Source organism: Schistocerca americana, chromosome 8 (assembly GCF_021461395.2).
Source record: "Schistocerca americana isolate TAMUIC-IGC-003095 chromosome 8, iqSchAmer2.1, whole genome shotgun sequence".
In the NCBI taxonomy this organism is placed as follows: Eukaryota; Metazoa; Arthropoda; class Insecta; order Orthoptera; family Acrididae; genus Schistocerca; species Schistocerca americana.
This window is the reverse complement of record NC_060126.1, coordinates 36,766,587-36,783,603: the sequence shown is the minus strand read 5'-3', so window position 1 is coordinate 36,783,603 and position 17,017 is coordinate 36,766,587. Positions and strand designations below refer to the sequence as shown.

Here is a 17,017-nt window from a genome sequence, read left to right as displayed (position 1 = left end):
GGAAGAATACTTGTTGTCATACATAACAAATCTAATTCAAGGAAATATGGAATTTCAACCTGGAAAACCCTGAAAATCTGAGGGAAATCTTTGGGTGAAACAGTCAGCACCCTGGTTACGAAATATAGGCTTTGCATTTGTTATACAGCTCTTTCTTTGTAGAACATTTAGTAATCATAAAATATTGTCATAGTTTTCATATGTCATTAGTTCTATACGTTATTTCTTCAAGTATGCAAGGACACAGTTATATAATATTACCATAAATGTAACCTGTTCAAACCATGAAATCCAAAATGTAGAAGCTGTTCCATTTCTTGAGACTACAGGTTGAACACAACCTGAATTGGAAAACCCATATCTCCAACTTAATGAAGCACCTGACTTCAGCTACATTTTAGCAGTAGGTCATGATTACTGATACATTTTAAAATGCGGGCACTAGTATATTCTGCGTGTTTCCTGTCTGTAGAGTGCTACACAACCCATTTCTCAGCAAAACACACACACACACACACACACACACACACACACACACACACACACACACTCCCTCCCTCCCTCCCTCCCTCTCCCATCTCCTCCCTCCCTCTCCCATCTTCTCCTTCCCTCCCTCCCTCCCGCTCCTCCCCTTCCCCCCTGCCCTGCCCCACCCACCCACAAACAAATTGCCATGACCAATGTCATTTGTAGGCATCAGTACTTCTCTCTTCTCAAATATATTATTGTCTGCTAGTACTTTAATTCTTTCAGTTTTTTTAAAAAATGAGTCAGATACACGGGTTCAATATATTTAGAATTTTTGGAATAGCACATAGCATATTGTTTGTTTTCACTGTACTGTAGAAAATAAAATTAACATTCTTTTTCTTTTTCATAAATTGATCACTAATATTGCATTGCACAAATGGTAAACTTCAGGTTACATTAATAATGTAATTTATAATACAACTTTTTAAGAAGAATTAAAAAGTATCTAATAAATTAGTATAATAATTATTTTTAGCCTAAACACTGTGTTATCTCTTCTTATAATTAAATCATTTAAATTTGTTTCTTTATTATTTATAACCATCCAGCCTGTCAGTTTTTAATAACTTGTGCTTAGTATTCACCTCTATCAGGCCAATGGAGTATGTTATTTGCCTGAACTTTCTCCTGATGTTGTGCTGCAAGGAAATTAGCTCCAGACCATAATCTGCCATTAACTTATATTTACTGATACTGAGCTATAAAGAGCTGTGACTTGAGCTACTACAGTGACTCAGCCAACATATGGCTTCATACCAGCACTTTTACTTAGAAACAGTGCATATGAGTTATGTAGTTATTTATTGGAGTGGTAAAATGTGTATAGGTAAATAACTCTGAATGAGCTAATGAAAAATCTTGCATTTCTTAGAATTTTTTGGAAACTGTAGGTAGCAAGACCACCATCAGAATTTCCAATTGGAAGATGGTTTAAAATCCTATTCTATAATATGGCTTTTAAAAGTGAATTTCATTGTTTGTAAAGTTTTGACAAAATGATCAAAACAATCTTTCATCTAAATCTACACCCATACTCTGCAGGCTCCTACATGCTGCATGCCAGAGGGTACCCTGACCCGCTGCTGGTCTTTTTCTCTCCTGTACCACTTATAAATGTACCATGGGAAGTGTGATTGCTCATATGCATCTGTACAAGCCCCAGCTTCTCTCATTATGTCTTTGGAGACATTACATGAGATGTTTGTCGGTCGCAATAGGATTGTTCTGCAGTCAGTTGGAAAGGCTTTTGCTGTTAGCTTTCTCAGTAGTGTTTCACAAAAACAATGACTTCTTCTATCTAAGGATTCACATTTCAGTTCATGGAGCATTACTGTAACGCTTACATGTTGATCAAACCTACAAAAACAAATCTAACATCAGGCTCTGAATTGCTTCAGTTTCTTCTATTAATCTGACACGGTGGGGATCCAAAAGCTTTCCAGTAGTACTCGAGAATGGGCTGTACAGGTATTCCCCTTTATAGATGAGCTCAACTTTCTTTTCGCAGTAAATAGAAGTTGATCATTCGTCTTCCCTACAAGTGGCCCTACATACTCTCTAACAATGGAAAATCCAGGATGGAATGTAACAATATAATGAATAGGATAGTTGCTACTCACCATATAGTGGAGAGGCTGAGTCACAGAAAGGCACAACAAAAAGACGGAAAGGTAGTTTTTGTCAAAATTAGAAAAAAAAAAAGAAACACACACACACACACACACACACACACACACACACACACACACACACACAGAGAGAGAGAGAGAGAGAGAGAGAGAGAGAGAGAGAGAGAGAGAGAGAGAGCTCACAATCCACACCTCACACATACATGACCGCAAGCTCTGGCAACTGGAGCCAGACCTGCTGCTAGAGACTGTGGTCATGTGTGTGATAGTTGCTTTTGTCTCGTCTCATTGTCACTGTAGGCTTGTACGATGGGAAGCAAGGAGAGGATGTTGGTTGGTGGCTGGTATTCTCTTTCTACAACAAAAATTGCATACACATATGAACTGGGTTCTTTTTTCATAAGAAAAGAAAATTATGTAACTCAAGATAGCCCAGGTGTTGTGGTAAAAGCTCTCTGTGATAGTCCACATTGGCCTCTCTGCCGGTGAAATATAAGTCCACTATGTACACTATTCTGGTCACTGTGTGCTGCCTGTCTCTGAGCTAACTCCTTCTGTGACTCCCACTGGGCTGCGACTGATGACTCAACTTGTTGACTAATTCGATGACAGATTGGAACGTACTCTGGGCCTTCCAGTCCATGGCAGCGATTCAAATACTGGTGGTCGAGAGGTTGTCGGTGGCATGTTTCTTGCAAGTCTGTCTTTAGCCTCTATCGATCTTCTCACAATCTCTCTGTCACCTAGTGTGCTGGCACCAGCTGATGCTAGCACATTCCTCCCCTCTGAAATGCCACACCGTTGTTGTGTAGTGAGGCTGCAAATGACAGCAGGGAGGGAGCAGGATGCTGGATGTAGAGATGAGCCAGGAGACGTGGCTGTGGAGGATGGCATACTCCCGACTGTACTCTGTCATCTGGCTTTCGAGGCAACAGGAACATCCTCCAGAAAACTGCTGCCAGGGCACATTTCCAGGCCCAAGAGCATGTCCTGGGGTGATGATGGTGACGATGACAGTGACAGCGGTGGCTATGGTGACGGTGATGGCAATGGCGATGGCGATGCCTATGGCAATAGCGGGCCCAGGTCCATTGGGTTAGTGAGTGGGGACGGCAGGGCTGAGGGCACATCATCTTTCTGCTCCTTGTGGGGTGCCCTGGTCGTACCAGTAGGCGGTAGGGAAGGCCACACGGTCCTGTGAAGCTTGGGGAAGAAAAGCAGCAGAATCATGTGGCAAATGACAAGCGCGAATTTGGTTCTGGTGGCAGCGCTGCAAACCATCGGGACATTGCAATCAAATACATAGAAGAGTCAATGCATTCCTGGATTACGCCTCGTCCCCAGCACCCATAGTTGCCATAAACCCTGAAAAGAACAAGATTGCATGGTGCCAGATGCTCAGTAGGTGTAGCAAGTGTAGCAGCGTCCGATGGTGGCAGGCATGCAGAAGTTCTGCCGGTGATGGTCCGTCTCGTGGGCGGGAGCGATAAGAGGCAAGAAAGAGCTGCAGCGCCTCTTCCCGTGCGTGGATGGTGTGAAGCATGGCCATCTGTTGCTTGAAAGTATGTGCAAAGCGTTCTGCTTCTTCTTTGGACTGCGGGTGAAACGGAGCACTTTTTAGATGACGAATGCCATTTCGTTCACAAAACTGTTCAAAATCACATGAAGTTAACTGTGGCCCATTGTCAGACACAAGTACTTCTGGCAAATCTTTGATGCAAAATATCGAGGGCAACACTTGAATGGTGCTACGTGACATGGTAGAGTTTGTAGGCACCGCAGATGGGAACTTGCTAAAAGAGTCTCCTCTGTGAGCCAACAAGTGTTCCAAAAGGGTCCTGCAAAGTCAGTGTGCAGACGCTGTGACATCATCTGTTCAATATGGGCACCCATGCCCTGCCACATACAGTGCCGTCATTCTAATTGTTTAGTGCGAACAATTCCCCTATGTCCTTGATGGAGCAATCACAGCACAGCTTTTTGCAACACTTTGGGAATAAGCACATGTGATTATCTACTTGCATTTTGAACTTTTCTCACACCCTGTTGAATTGTAAGGTTATGCCGATGTGCAAAATATTGGTGCACAACTGAGTTCTGGATACTGTTCAATGAATGAGGCCAAGAAATGCGATTATATTGAGGTCTGTGTCTGTGTCCATGGCCTGTGCAATTTTTCTCTAGTGCAAGGAAAAAGATTTGGCAACAAGATGTGGCAAATGCAACAAAATCAGAGTGTGGGCCAAATGGAAGGTGATACAGGGTGTCTGCATTGCCGTGCTTTATCGTAGATCTGTACACAATTTCATACTGATACTGTGAAAGCAATAAAGCCCATTGTAGTAATTTCTGAGCTGGAACCGGCTTTGACGGGTGAAACAAGGACTGCAAAGGCTTGTGACTTGTCACCTAATAGAAGTTGAGACCATACAAATAGTGATGGAATTTGGTAACTCCATACACAATACCGAGAGTTTCTTTTTCTATTTGTGACTAATTGCACTGAGTTTTAGTTAACAGCTTTGAGGCAAAAGCAATAGGTCTGTCTTGTGCACCAATCCTGTGCGAAACTACAGTGCTGATTCCGTAGAAGAAGTATCAACTTCCAAAATTACTGGCTTGGCAGGGTCAAAATACACTAAACATATGTCACTGGGCAAAGCATTTTTGAGTTTCTGAAATGCATCTTGACAGTCTTCAGTCCACACAAAAGGCACATTTTTCTGATGTAAAATTCCTCTTAATGACAGCAGTTAATCATTAGCATAATTGTCACCAATACTTACATACTTCAGGTAATCCTTGACAGTATAAAAACACTTTTCTTATGGATAATTTTTGGAAAAGAGAAGTGCACACACATTTACATGTGAGCACACCTCACACACATGACTGATACCTCTGGCCACTCCAGCCAGATTGCAGAACAAACAAGTTCAACAGGAGCAACAATCCGGAGCAGGGTGGGGAGGGAGGACAGATAGTAGGAGGTAGGGGAAGAGGATTCGGCACTATCTGGCGGAGTGTGCAGGAACTAGAGGTGGCAGAACAGGGCTGAAATGCACAGCATCAGGAGACTGTAGGGGAGGGAGGGAGGGGAAGGGAAATGGGTAACGGAAAGGAGAGGAGCAGATAAGGGGAAAAGACAGATGGATGCACTGGCAGAGAGCAGCACTCAATGAGTGTGAGGGGATTTGGGGGGGGGGGGGGGGGGAGGGGGGGAATTGTGAGGAGGTGACGGTACAGAGTGAGCAGAAACAGTTGGGTGTGGAGGGTATGGGGACAGTAGGTTGCCATAGTTTGAGGCCAGGACGATTTCAGGAGTGGAGAATGTGTAGGATAACTCCCATTTGCACAGTTCAGGAAATCTAGTGATGGAGGGGAAGATCCAGGCTGGACTAGACAATGCCTGTGTGATTGGAATGTTACTGTTTCATCAGGCAGTGCTGTTTCACTATGTTTGACACTCTGGGGAAAACAATACATATATGAAATTTCAAACATAAAAAAAAAAGAAAAACAAAAAGAAATTTGTGCGATTTCTGTGGCTATATATACATCCTGTAAGTAAATAGATATATATCAGAAAGAGTTGTGGGTCAAGCATTCTTCCTTGGGGACTCAAATATAAGTGTGTTCTGGGCTAGAAAGGTGTTTAACAGTGTGATAGGAGTTTGTTTGAGAGATACCTACCCATTACACTCCGTTTTTAAGGTATGACTGAAACCACTTATTTGCTACCCTCCTTATACATAGTGTGTCCCATTTATTTAGTGGAATTGTTTGGTCTGCTGTGTCAAAGGCTTTGGTAAAGTCAAGGAAGATGCCTGTTATGTGATCACCTTTGTCAAGTGCTTTGTAAATTGAGCTGTAGGTTAATGTGTGCTTTCACCAGGTCTGAAAGCAAATTGTTCTTTACACAGAAGATTCTGAATTTCATTATGGTTTCCTTGCTTTTGAGAATGATGACAGTAAAGAGATGGCCCTATATTTTCCGAATCACCTTCCTTATGGAGGGGCAGGATCTAGCCCTGCTTTAATTTCTCTGGGAAGCAACCTGTGGTGAATGATTCATTTATAATGTTTGAAACTTTGGTATTATTTATACAGTCCTTCAGCAGGTACACAGGTACTTTGTCTATACCTACTGTGGTGAATGATTCATTTATAATGATTGAAAATTTGGTATTATTTATACACTCCTTCAGAAAGCACACAGACACTTTATCTATACCTACTGAAGTTTTATTTATTTACTTTTTGTTCTGAACAACATTTCTTACTACTACTACTACTTTAGTGTCATTGTGTTTGAAACAGTAGGTACAGAGTATATTTCATCAAATTTCTGTCGTAGCTTAGAAGCTATGATGCTTACGTATTGATTAGCAAAGTTTGACAGTTTTTTGGGATCATGTATCATGGTACCATTACGCTAAAATTGATTATTTACTTGTTTGTCTTTCTTCTATTTGGCTCCTGTTTGGTGACATTCTAAGCTGATTTTACTTTGTTTTCTACCTTTTCTTCAACATTATCACTTTGGGGCTCTTTTTTTCTGCTACTAACACTTTCCTTTATATGAGGGTAGCCCAGAAAGTAATGCACTGCATTCTTCTTCTTCAACAATTCTTTATTGAACTTAATGAGAATTACACACACAAAAGAATGGTGTTTTAGCTGCACACCTTATTTTGCCACATGATCTCCATCCAGTTCTGTGGCCTTTCACCAGCGTGAAAGAAGCATGTGTGTATACCCTGTTGGTGCCAATCCTTGTCCTGGTGGTAGAGCCAGTGCTTCACTATGTGAATCACCTACTCATTATGCTCAAAATGTCTTCCACAAATGGCATCCTATAACGGCCCAAACAAGTGGAAACCTGAGGGGGCTAAGTCAGGGCTGTAGGGTGGCCTGTTTTGCGATGTGTTCAGCAGTGCTCAGACTTGTGTGGGGCCAAACATTATTGTGTTGCAGCAAAAACATCTCCTGGGTTGCTGTGGCGCCAAAGTTGCCTGAAGTGCAACTTGAGTTTTGTTAATGTGTTGACGTATGCTTCTTCATTAATGGTACTGCCTCTTGGCATTATGTCAATGAGAATCACACCTTCACAATCCCAGAACGCGGTGATCATGACCTTACTGGCAGAAGCAGTTGCTTTGAATTTTTTCTTCTGTGGGGAGTGGGAATGATGCCATTCCATCTACTGTCATTTTGTTTCAGGCTCAAAATGATGAACCCAGGTTTCATCACCTATCACAATCTGTGACAAGAAGTCCTCCCCCTCAGCTTCAAAATGTTGCATCAAATCAAGACAAATGTTTGTTCTGCACGATTTGTGATCCACCATGAGACACCATGGGACTCATCTTGCACACACTTTTGAATATCCAAGAATGTGGATAATTGCACCGACACTTCCTTTGCTGATTGACAGATGCAGCACCAACTGCTGAGTTGTAATGTGTCTGTCCTCGCGAATGACAACATCAGCTTGCTGCAACATGTCAGGTGTGACAGCCGTGGATGATCTTCCCGACCACTGCAAATTGTGGACCTCCGCCAAACTGCCTTCTGATGACCTCACCCTCCACACTCAGTGACTAACTGCACTTTTGTCAACAGCAGATGCTCCATAGATTTTGCACAAGTGTTTATGAATGTTCCCACAATTTCTTTCTCTGCAGTGAGAAATTCAATGATGGCACATTTCTTGTAACGTACTTCACCTACAGGCGCCATTTTTGAAACTGTCCTGCAGCTACACTATCTATCGGAAGGGACGGAAACTAGGTGCGCTCACTCAGGTGACTTCAGATAATACATACATAATGTTTTGAAGTCATAGCAATGTTTTTGGCTGAGAAAAAAAAATGCAGTGAATTACTTTCTGCACAACCCTCCTATTTTTTTGCATGTGTAGTGGTAGTTTTGAAATGCAGGATCAGATTGGTTCTTTTTTATGCTACTGAGACGCTCAAGGGTTACAGAGGATTTCAATATCCCAGTGATCACACAGTTATTTTTGTTTTGTGCTTTAATGACTCTTAGTACTTTTGTGAACACTTTTTCAAATCTGAATTTAGATGCTGATAGAAACTTTGAAAACTTCCCATCCATAGCAGTCTCCACTTACACTTCTTTCCACATTTCATTCTTTGTCTGTGTGACAAATTTTTTGGTGTAGAGAAAACGCTTATGTTGTGAACATTTTAGTTTTTTTTCTACAGCTATCTGTAATTTTAAGATCTGACTGGAATGATGTGAAAGGTAGAGGTTATCTTCATCAATATAGCTGCATTTTTTCTCTGTCAGTTAGTATATGGCCAGTGATTGACCCTGAATGCATAGTTACCCTTGTGACAGTATCAGTCAATGGTGAAATTCTGTAGCTGTATATAATATTAAAAAGAGTGCATTGCAGATACCATCTGGGTTCACTCTGTTGATGTTTCAATCTCCAAACATGATAATTTTGCCCTTAGTATTAGAAACCATGCCCAATTCTTGGATAAATTTTGCTACGGAAATATCCATGTCATCACTGGGAGAAAGGTAAATACATAACATTTTATAGACAGTAAAGTCATTTATAAACCTTTGGATTTAAGTAAATACTATGTAGATCAACATTTTGAAGTTTGTGTGACTGAAATTACTGCAGAGCACATGTTACTTACTGTGCTTGCAATTTACAGAGCTCCAGCAGGGAAGTTTTGCATCTTTATGAATAGCTTAGAATCTCTTTTTGCCAAACTGTTCTCCGAAACCAGAAATTTAATAGTTGCAGGTGACTTTGATATCAACTACTTAACTGATTACTGTCTTAAGGCTGACCTAGACCATTTAATGAATTCTTACTAATTGGCTGCTATGGTTAACTGGCCCACTAGAGTTACACAAAAGTGTGAGAGCCTTTTAGATAATATTTTCATTGAAAAGAGTAGAGTCAACAGTGCTAGTGCAAGCAAAGTAATTTATGGCCTGTCCGACCATGATGGACAGCTTGTTAAAATCAATAACATTAGTCTGTGCAACAAAGTCTCCCACACCTATAGGTCCTATAGACATATAAACACCGAAACTATGTCTGCCTTTAATTACCATTTGGCACAAATGGATTGGGACCCAGTGTATAGTACATCAGATGTTAATGTTAAATTTAACCTTTTTTAAATGAATTTACTTCTATATTTGAAATGGCTTTTCTAAAAAAAAACTGTCAGAAAGAAAAATGAGGTTTCCTCCAGTAAGCCTTGGATTACTGAAGGTATTAAAATTTCTTGTAGGAATAAGAGGGAGCTACATGCCTCACTAAGAGTATCAAATGATCCACTTGAAAGGTCTCATTATAAACTATATTGTAAAATTTTTAAAAGGGTGATAAACAAATCCAGGAGCTTGTATATTAAGTCTGAAATTGATAAATATAAGAACAAAATAAAAACAGTTTGGAATGTTGTAAAGAGAGAGTGTGGCAAGAGTAACAAGAATGTTAATACCGTAGAGTTAAGATGTAATGATGAGATTATTCAGAATCCTGTAACGTTATCCAACATATTAAACAATCACTTCTTAACTGCTTAAATGCTGCTATGCGTTTATTACAAAGAGCTAGTCCCTACACATATGACTCAATTTGTATGGCCCCTGTCACTATTACTGAATTTAAAAATACCATCAAGGCCTTAAAAAATAAAAATTACACAGATTTTGACAACATTTCACTTAAAATTGTAAAGCATTGTAGTGACCACATATGTCAAGTCCTGTCTCACATTTTTAAGGAGTCTATGCAGCAAGGTGCTGTCCCAGAGAGATTAAAGCTTGCAATTGTGAAACCACTTTTCAAGAAGGGTGACAAAACCAATTTATCTATCATCCAGTATCACTACTAAGTAGTTTCTCAAAAGCGTTGGAGAAACTAATGTTTAAGATCCACAGCATACTCAACAGAAACCAGTTTGGTTTCCAGAAAGGTAGATCAACTGAGCAGGCTATTTTTCTCTCACAAATGAAATTTTAGAGTTAGTAAATAATAAAATGTCATCTATTGGAATCTTCTGTGACTTTTCAAAGGCCTTTGACTGTGTAGACCACAACATTCACTTACAGAAGGCTAATTCTTATGGCTTGAGAGGTAGCATTGGTAGGTGGATTGAATCGTATGTGCAAAACAGAAAACAGAAGGTGATAATTAATGGTGTTGATGACAGTGCTTTCTCATCTGATTGGGGCACATTAAAGTGTGGAGTGCCTCAAGGGTCCATTTTGGGACCTTGGTTTTTTCTTATCTTCATCAACGATCTCCCACTTTGTACAGGCACAGAGTGTAAATTTACTCTTTTTGCTTATGGTACCATTATTCTGCTTGAAAGTCAAACTAAAAATGACCTAGAAAATAAATATTATGTTGTTTGAACACACAACTGTCTCGGAAGATCATGGTGATGTGGAATATTCACGATCACGACATTTGTGCGTGTGAGTTTTTTCAGACACTGTTTAAGATCACATGTAACACTCGCCATTTCATTTTAGTAGATGTCATTTGAGCCTTCCAGAAGCACAACAAAGTCTTTTTTTGTGTAGATTTTTCAACTCTGCAGATGCAGTCATCTTCTGGTTTCACTATTTCACATGAATTTGTATTAGTCTTTTTTCGTTTTAGTTTATTTGCAAGTTCACGACTAAGGCTGTCTGAAAGATCAAAAAGTTTACCACTGTTTCAGTTCATAGTTTGGAAATCATTTTATATTGTTGTACTAAACACTTCAGCACAACTTTCGGTCAGCGAATTTGCATTGACCACATTTGTGCTTGATTTCTTGTTTATTGTACCAATAAATGTTCTTGTCCTCCCTTGTTCACACAGTCCCTTTTCTTTTTATACGGTTTGTGAGAACTGCGTACTACAGACCCAGACCCTGTGGTCGAAAGTACTTGAAAGACGTTTTTGTGCGGAAAACTTAAGTTACTTTCACAGTGTTTTTGATTTTGAACTTTTTCCTTGCTGCTATAGCGCTTCACATTTGTGCACTTTCACATTAGTGTTGAACTATTGTGCAGACATTTTAGCACATTCAGTTCCCCTCTCTTTTTTTTTCCGCATGTGCTTAAATTTTTACCCTAGCTGCCATGTTCATAAATCTGCTTACTCACCTGAGCTTTGTTCAACTTTTCAGTGCTAAGAATATTGTTTTAAAGTCATTATAAAATCGCACATGCCAAGAAATTTTCTGGCAGTAAATATGCAATTTTGAGTGCTCTTGTCAAATCATACTAATTTTATGTAATTCTGTCATCAGAATTTATGAAGATGACATCTTTTGTTTCAGTTTCCAGCAGACTCAATGCAACTTGAGGTTAGCCCTTCAGTTAACCCATAATGGTTTATTTCAATGCCTTCCATGGGCACTGACTTTGAGGGAAGGAGCTGGGACAGTGGATCTGACACATTTTGTTCATTTCAGAATGGTGTTAATATTTGCTGATGCTTTCCATAAAAACTGAGCTGCTTGATAATTAATGTTTAATAGGAAGTAATGTTCCAGTTATGCATCTGCCTTTTAAATTTTGCAACTCCATAATACATTTCTGTTTCAGCTGCAGCCAGGAAGTCCTACTCTCTCCCAGCGTTCACAGCCCATTGCTGCTGCTAATGGCAGCCCGGAGGGCATCCATATGTCGGACAGTCTTCCCACTGAGGACCTGCCTGACGCACATGATGTGGCGAGGTCAGTTGTTGTTACTGTTGTTGTCGGGGAAAATACTCTGCACTGTGAATTACTATGTCCCTCCCTCCATGTGTGTGTGTGTGTGTGTGTGTGTGTGTGTGTGTGTGTGTGTGTGCTTGTTTTTCATCTCCTGAGCTTTGCTCATATTTTCAGTGATAAGAATACAAGCATTTATGGAAACCTGAAAGGTTTATAAATTGACAGTGCATACAAAGTTTAGTATGGAACAGCTAAAAAGGTGTGGATGTAACAGTATTAGCCTCTCACCAAATAATCAAGTATGTTGTTGTTGTTGTTGTGGTCTTCAGTCCTGAGTGCTTGCAACTGCCTGAGGAGTTGATGGAAATGAATATTAGCCTCTCACCAAATAATCAAGTATGTTGTTGTTGTTGTGGTCTTCAGTCCTGAGACTGGTTTGATGCAGCTCTCCATGCTACTCTATCCTGTGCAAGCTGCTTCATCTCCCAGTACCTACTGCAACCTACATCCTTCTGAATCTGCTTAGTGTATTCATCTCTTGGTCTCCCTCTACGATTTTCACCCTCCACGCTGCCCTCCAATACTAAATTGGTGATCCCTTGATGCCTCAGAACATGTCCTACCCACCAGTCCCTTCTTCTAGTTAAGTTGTGCCACAAACTTCTCTTCTCCCCAATCCTATTCAATACCTCCTCATTAGTTATATGATCTACCCATCTAATCTTCAGCATTCTTCTGTAGCACCACATTTCGAAAGCTTCTATTCTCTTCTTGTCCAAACTAGTTATCTCCATGTTTCACTTCCATACATGGCTACGCTCCATACAAATACTTTCAGAAACGACTCCCTGACACTTAAATCAATACTCGATATTAACAAATTTCTCTTCTTCAGAAATGCTTTCCTTGCCATTGCCAGTCTACATTTGATATCCTCTCTACTTCGACCATCATCAGTTATTTTGCTCCCCAAATAGCAAAACTCCTTTACTACTTTAAGTGTCTCATTTCCTAATCTAATTCCCTCAGCATCACCAGACTTAATTTGACTACATTTCATTATCAAGTATATCAGTTAGAAAATTTGCATGTGATTAAATGCCATGTTTGTGATGCAAATATTTGTGAATGGCCCATATAATGCCAATATTTGCAAATATTCCATATTTCCAAGTATCCCCTACTAAATGTGAAACAAGCAGGACACGGATCTGACACATTAGTAGGAAATATGGCATGTGATTAAATGCCGTATTTGTGATGCAAATATCCCTTTTTTTTTTGTCATCAGTCTACTGACTGGTTTGATGTGGCCCACCACTAATTCCTTTCCTGTGCTAACCTTTTCATCTCAGAGTGGCACTTGCAATGTACGTCCTCAATTATTTGCTTGACGTATTCCAATCTCTGTCTTCCTCTACAGTTTTTGCCCTCTACAGCTCCCTCTAGTACCATGGAAGTCATTCCCTCATGTCTTAGCAGATGTCCTATCATCCTGTCCCTTCTCCTTATCAGTGTTTTCCACATATTCCTTTCCTCTCCGATTCTGCATAGAACCTCCTCATTCCTTACCTTATCAGTCCACCTAATTTTCAACATTCGTCTATAGCACCACATCTCAAATGCTTTGATTCTCTTCTGTTCCGGTTTTCCCAAAGTCCATGTTTCACTACCATACAATGCTGTACTCCAGACGTACAGCCTCAGAAATTTCTTCTTCAAATTAAGGCCGGTATTTGATATTAGTAGACTTCTCTTGGCCAGAAATGCCTTTTTTGCCATAGCGAGTCTGCTTTTGATGTCCTCCTTGCTCCGTCCATCATTGGTTATTTTACTGCCTAGGTAGCAGAATTCCTTAACTTCATTGACTTCGTGACCATCAATCCTGATGTTAAGTTTCTCGCTGTTCTCATTGCTACTACTTCTCATTACCTATGTCTTTCTCCGATTTACTCTCAAACCATACTGTGTACTCATTAGACTCTTCATTCCGTTCAGCAGATCATTTAATTCTTCTTCACTTACAGTCAGGATAGCAATGTCATCAGCGAATCGTATCATTGATATTCTTTCACCTTGTATTTTAATTCCACTCCTGAACCTTTCTTTTATTTCCACCATTGCTTCCTCGATGTACAGATTGAAGAGTAAGGGCGAAAGGCTACAGCCTTGTCTTACACCCTTCTTAATACGAGCACTTCGTTCTTGATCGTCGACTCTTATTATTCCCTCTTGGTTGTTGTACATATTGTATATGACCCATCTCTCCCTATAGCTTACCCCTACTTTTTTCAGAATCTTGAACAGCTTGCACCATTTTATATTGTCGAATGCTTTTTCCAGGTCGACAAATCCTATGAAAGTGTCTTGATTTTTCTTTAGCCTTGCTTCCATTATTAGCCGTAACATCAGAATTGCCTCTCTCGTACCTTTACTTTTCCTAAAGCCAAACTGATCATCACCTAGCGCATTCTCAATTTTCTTTTCCATTCTTCTGTACATTATTCTTGTAAGCAGCTTCGATGCATGAGCTGTTAAGCTGATTGTGCGATAATTCTCGCACTTGTCAGCTCTTGCCATCTTCGGAATTGTGTGGAAGATGCTTTTCCGAAAGTCAGATGGTATGTCGCCAGACTGATATATTCTACACACCAACGTGAATAGTCGTTTTGTTGCCACTTCCCCCAATGATTTTAGAAATTCTGATGGAATGTTATCTATCCCTTCTGCCTTATTTGACCGTTAAAAAAAGTCCTCCAAAGCTCTTTTAAATTCCGATTCCAATACTGGATCCCCTATCTCTTCTAAATCAACTCCTGTTTCTTCTTCTATCACGTCAGACAAATCTTCACCCTCATAGAGGCTTTCAATGTATTCTTTCCACCTATCTGCTCTCTCCTCTGCATTTAACAGTGGAATTCCCGTTGCACTCTTAATGTTACCACCGTTGCTTTTAATGTCACCAAAGGTTGTTTTTTTGACTTTCCTGTATGCTGAGTCTGTCCTTCTGACAATCATCTCTTTTTCGATGTCTTCACACTTTTCCTGCTGCCATTTCGTCTTAGCTTCCCTGCAATTCCTATTTATTTCATTCCTCACCGACTTGTATTTCTGTATTCCTGATTTTCCCGGAACACGTTTGTACTTCCTCCTTTCATCAATCAACTGAAGTATTTCTTCTGTTACCCATGGTTTTTTCGCAGCTACCTTCTTTGTACCTATGTTTTCCTTCCCAACTTCTGTGATGGCACTTTTTAGAGAAGTCCTTTCCTCTTCAACTGTACTGCCTACTGCACTATTCCTTATTGCTGTATCTATAGCGTTAGAGAACTTCAAATGTATCTCGTCATTCCTTAGTACTTCTGTGTCCCACTCCTTTGCGTATTGATTCTTCCTGACTAATGTCTTGAACTTCAGCCTACTCTTCATCACTACTATATTGTGATCTGAGTCTATATCTGCTCCTGGGTATGCCTTACAGTCCAGTATCTGATTTCGGAATCTCTGTCTGACCGTGATGTAATCTAATTGAAATCTTCCCGTATCTCCTGGCCTTTTCCAAGTATACCTCCTCCTCTTGTGATTCTTGAACAGGGTATTCGCTATTACTAGCTGAAACTTGTTACAGAACTCAATTAGTCTTTCTCCTCTTTCATTCCTCGTCCCAAACCCATATTCTCCTGTAACCTTTTCTTCTACTCCTTCACCTACAACTGCATTCCAGTCTCCCATGACTATTAGATTTTCGTCCCCCTTTACATACTGCATTACCCTTTCAATATCCTCATACACTTTCTCTATCTGTTCATCTTCAGCTTGCGACTTTGGCATGTATACCTGAACTATCGTTGTCAGTGTTGGTCTGCTGTCGATTCTGATTAGAACAACCCGGTCACTGAACTGTTCACAGTAACACACCCTCTGCCCTACCTTCCTATTCATAACGAATCCTACACCTGTTATACCATTTTCTGCTGCTGTTGATATTACCTGATACTCATCTGACCAGAAATCCTTGTCTTCCTTCCACTTCACTTCACTGACCCCTACTATATCTAGATTGAGCCTTTGCATTTCCCTTTTCAGATTTTCTAGTTTCCCTACCATGTTCAAGCTTCTGACATTCCACGCCCCGACTCATAGAACGTTATCCTTTCGTTGATTATTCAATATTTTTCTCCCCTCCTGGAGATCCGAATGGGGGACTATACCGGAATATTTTGCCAATGGAGAGATCATCATGACACTTCTTCAATTACAGGCCACATGTCCTGTGGATACACGTTATGTGTCTTTAATGCAGTGGTTTCCATTGCCTTCTGCATCCTCATATCCCGTACTAAATGTGAAACAAGCACGACACAGATCTGACACATTAGCTTTGTGAAGTCTCTTGTGAAATTTTGTTGGTTTCCTTACATTAAGAAAAGAAAGATGAAAACACGGAAAACTCAGAATTATTTGAACTGAATTTTTGCCAAAGTGTTCCCTAATACAGTTTTATGTGGCTGAGTTATCTGCTTTACTCACTTGCCTTTGAAGTTAACAAATAAGAAAATGAAGGAATCTGACATCTGATGTTTTCTCGACAATATATTTTTTTGGTTTCTAATCAAGCTGACACCACATGTTTTGGTAGTGAGTCTGGTGCCTCCTTCTGGTGCTCTGAGCAGCATTCTGACCTGTGGTCGCTGCCTGTGTTCAGAACACCCTGACACTTTGGAGTACAACTCCCAAACCCTCTACCCCGTTGGTGCACGTTTATTCTCTTGCATCGGAGTCATTACTCCATGAAAGACAAATCTCTATTAATTTAAGTTGGAGTGTGGATGAGCTACAAAGGTTTTAAACAACATCAGCTTCTTAAATTTTCAGCTGCCCCCTCATCAGAATACAAAACACATAGAAGGGTAGAGGAATATTAAGGTTGAATGTCCTATTGAGGTCAGTGTTATGAGAGGGAACTGCATGGTTGGAGCGAGATACCAGCTGCATCCTTTCTAAAGAAGCATTCCTGATATTCACCTTAGACAATCTAGTGAAATATGAGAAGAGTAAATGTGGGCAGATCGTAGGGGGATGTCTGTTCTGTTCTGTACATATTTTTGTCCTTAAGCATTGCTTTGCTAACTTCTATTGGAT

The 17,017-nt window shown here is 40.2% G+C and overlaps 1 protein-coding gene across 1 annotated transcript in view; it reads left to right on the top strand.

Moving 5' to 3' along the window:
• LOC124544969 (serine/threonine-protein kinase SIK3-like) overlaps window positions 1-17,017 on the top strand; it is a 181,409-nt gene that overhangs the window by 100,476 nt on the left and 63,916 nt on the right. The window contains exon 13 of the mRNA XM_047123717.1: window positions 11,766-11,896. Coding sequence (XP_046979673.1) covers window positions 11,766-11,896 — 131 coding nt within the window. The remainder of the gene's footprint in view (window positions 1-11,765; window positions 11,897-17,017) is intronic.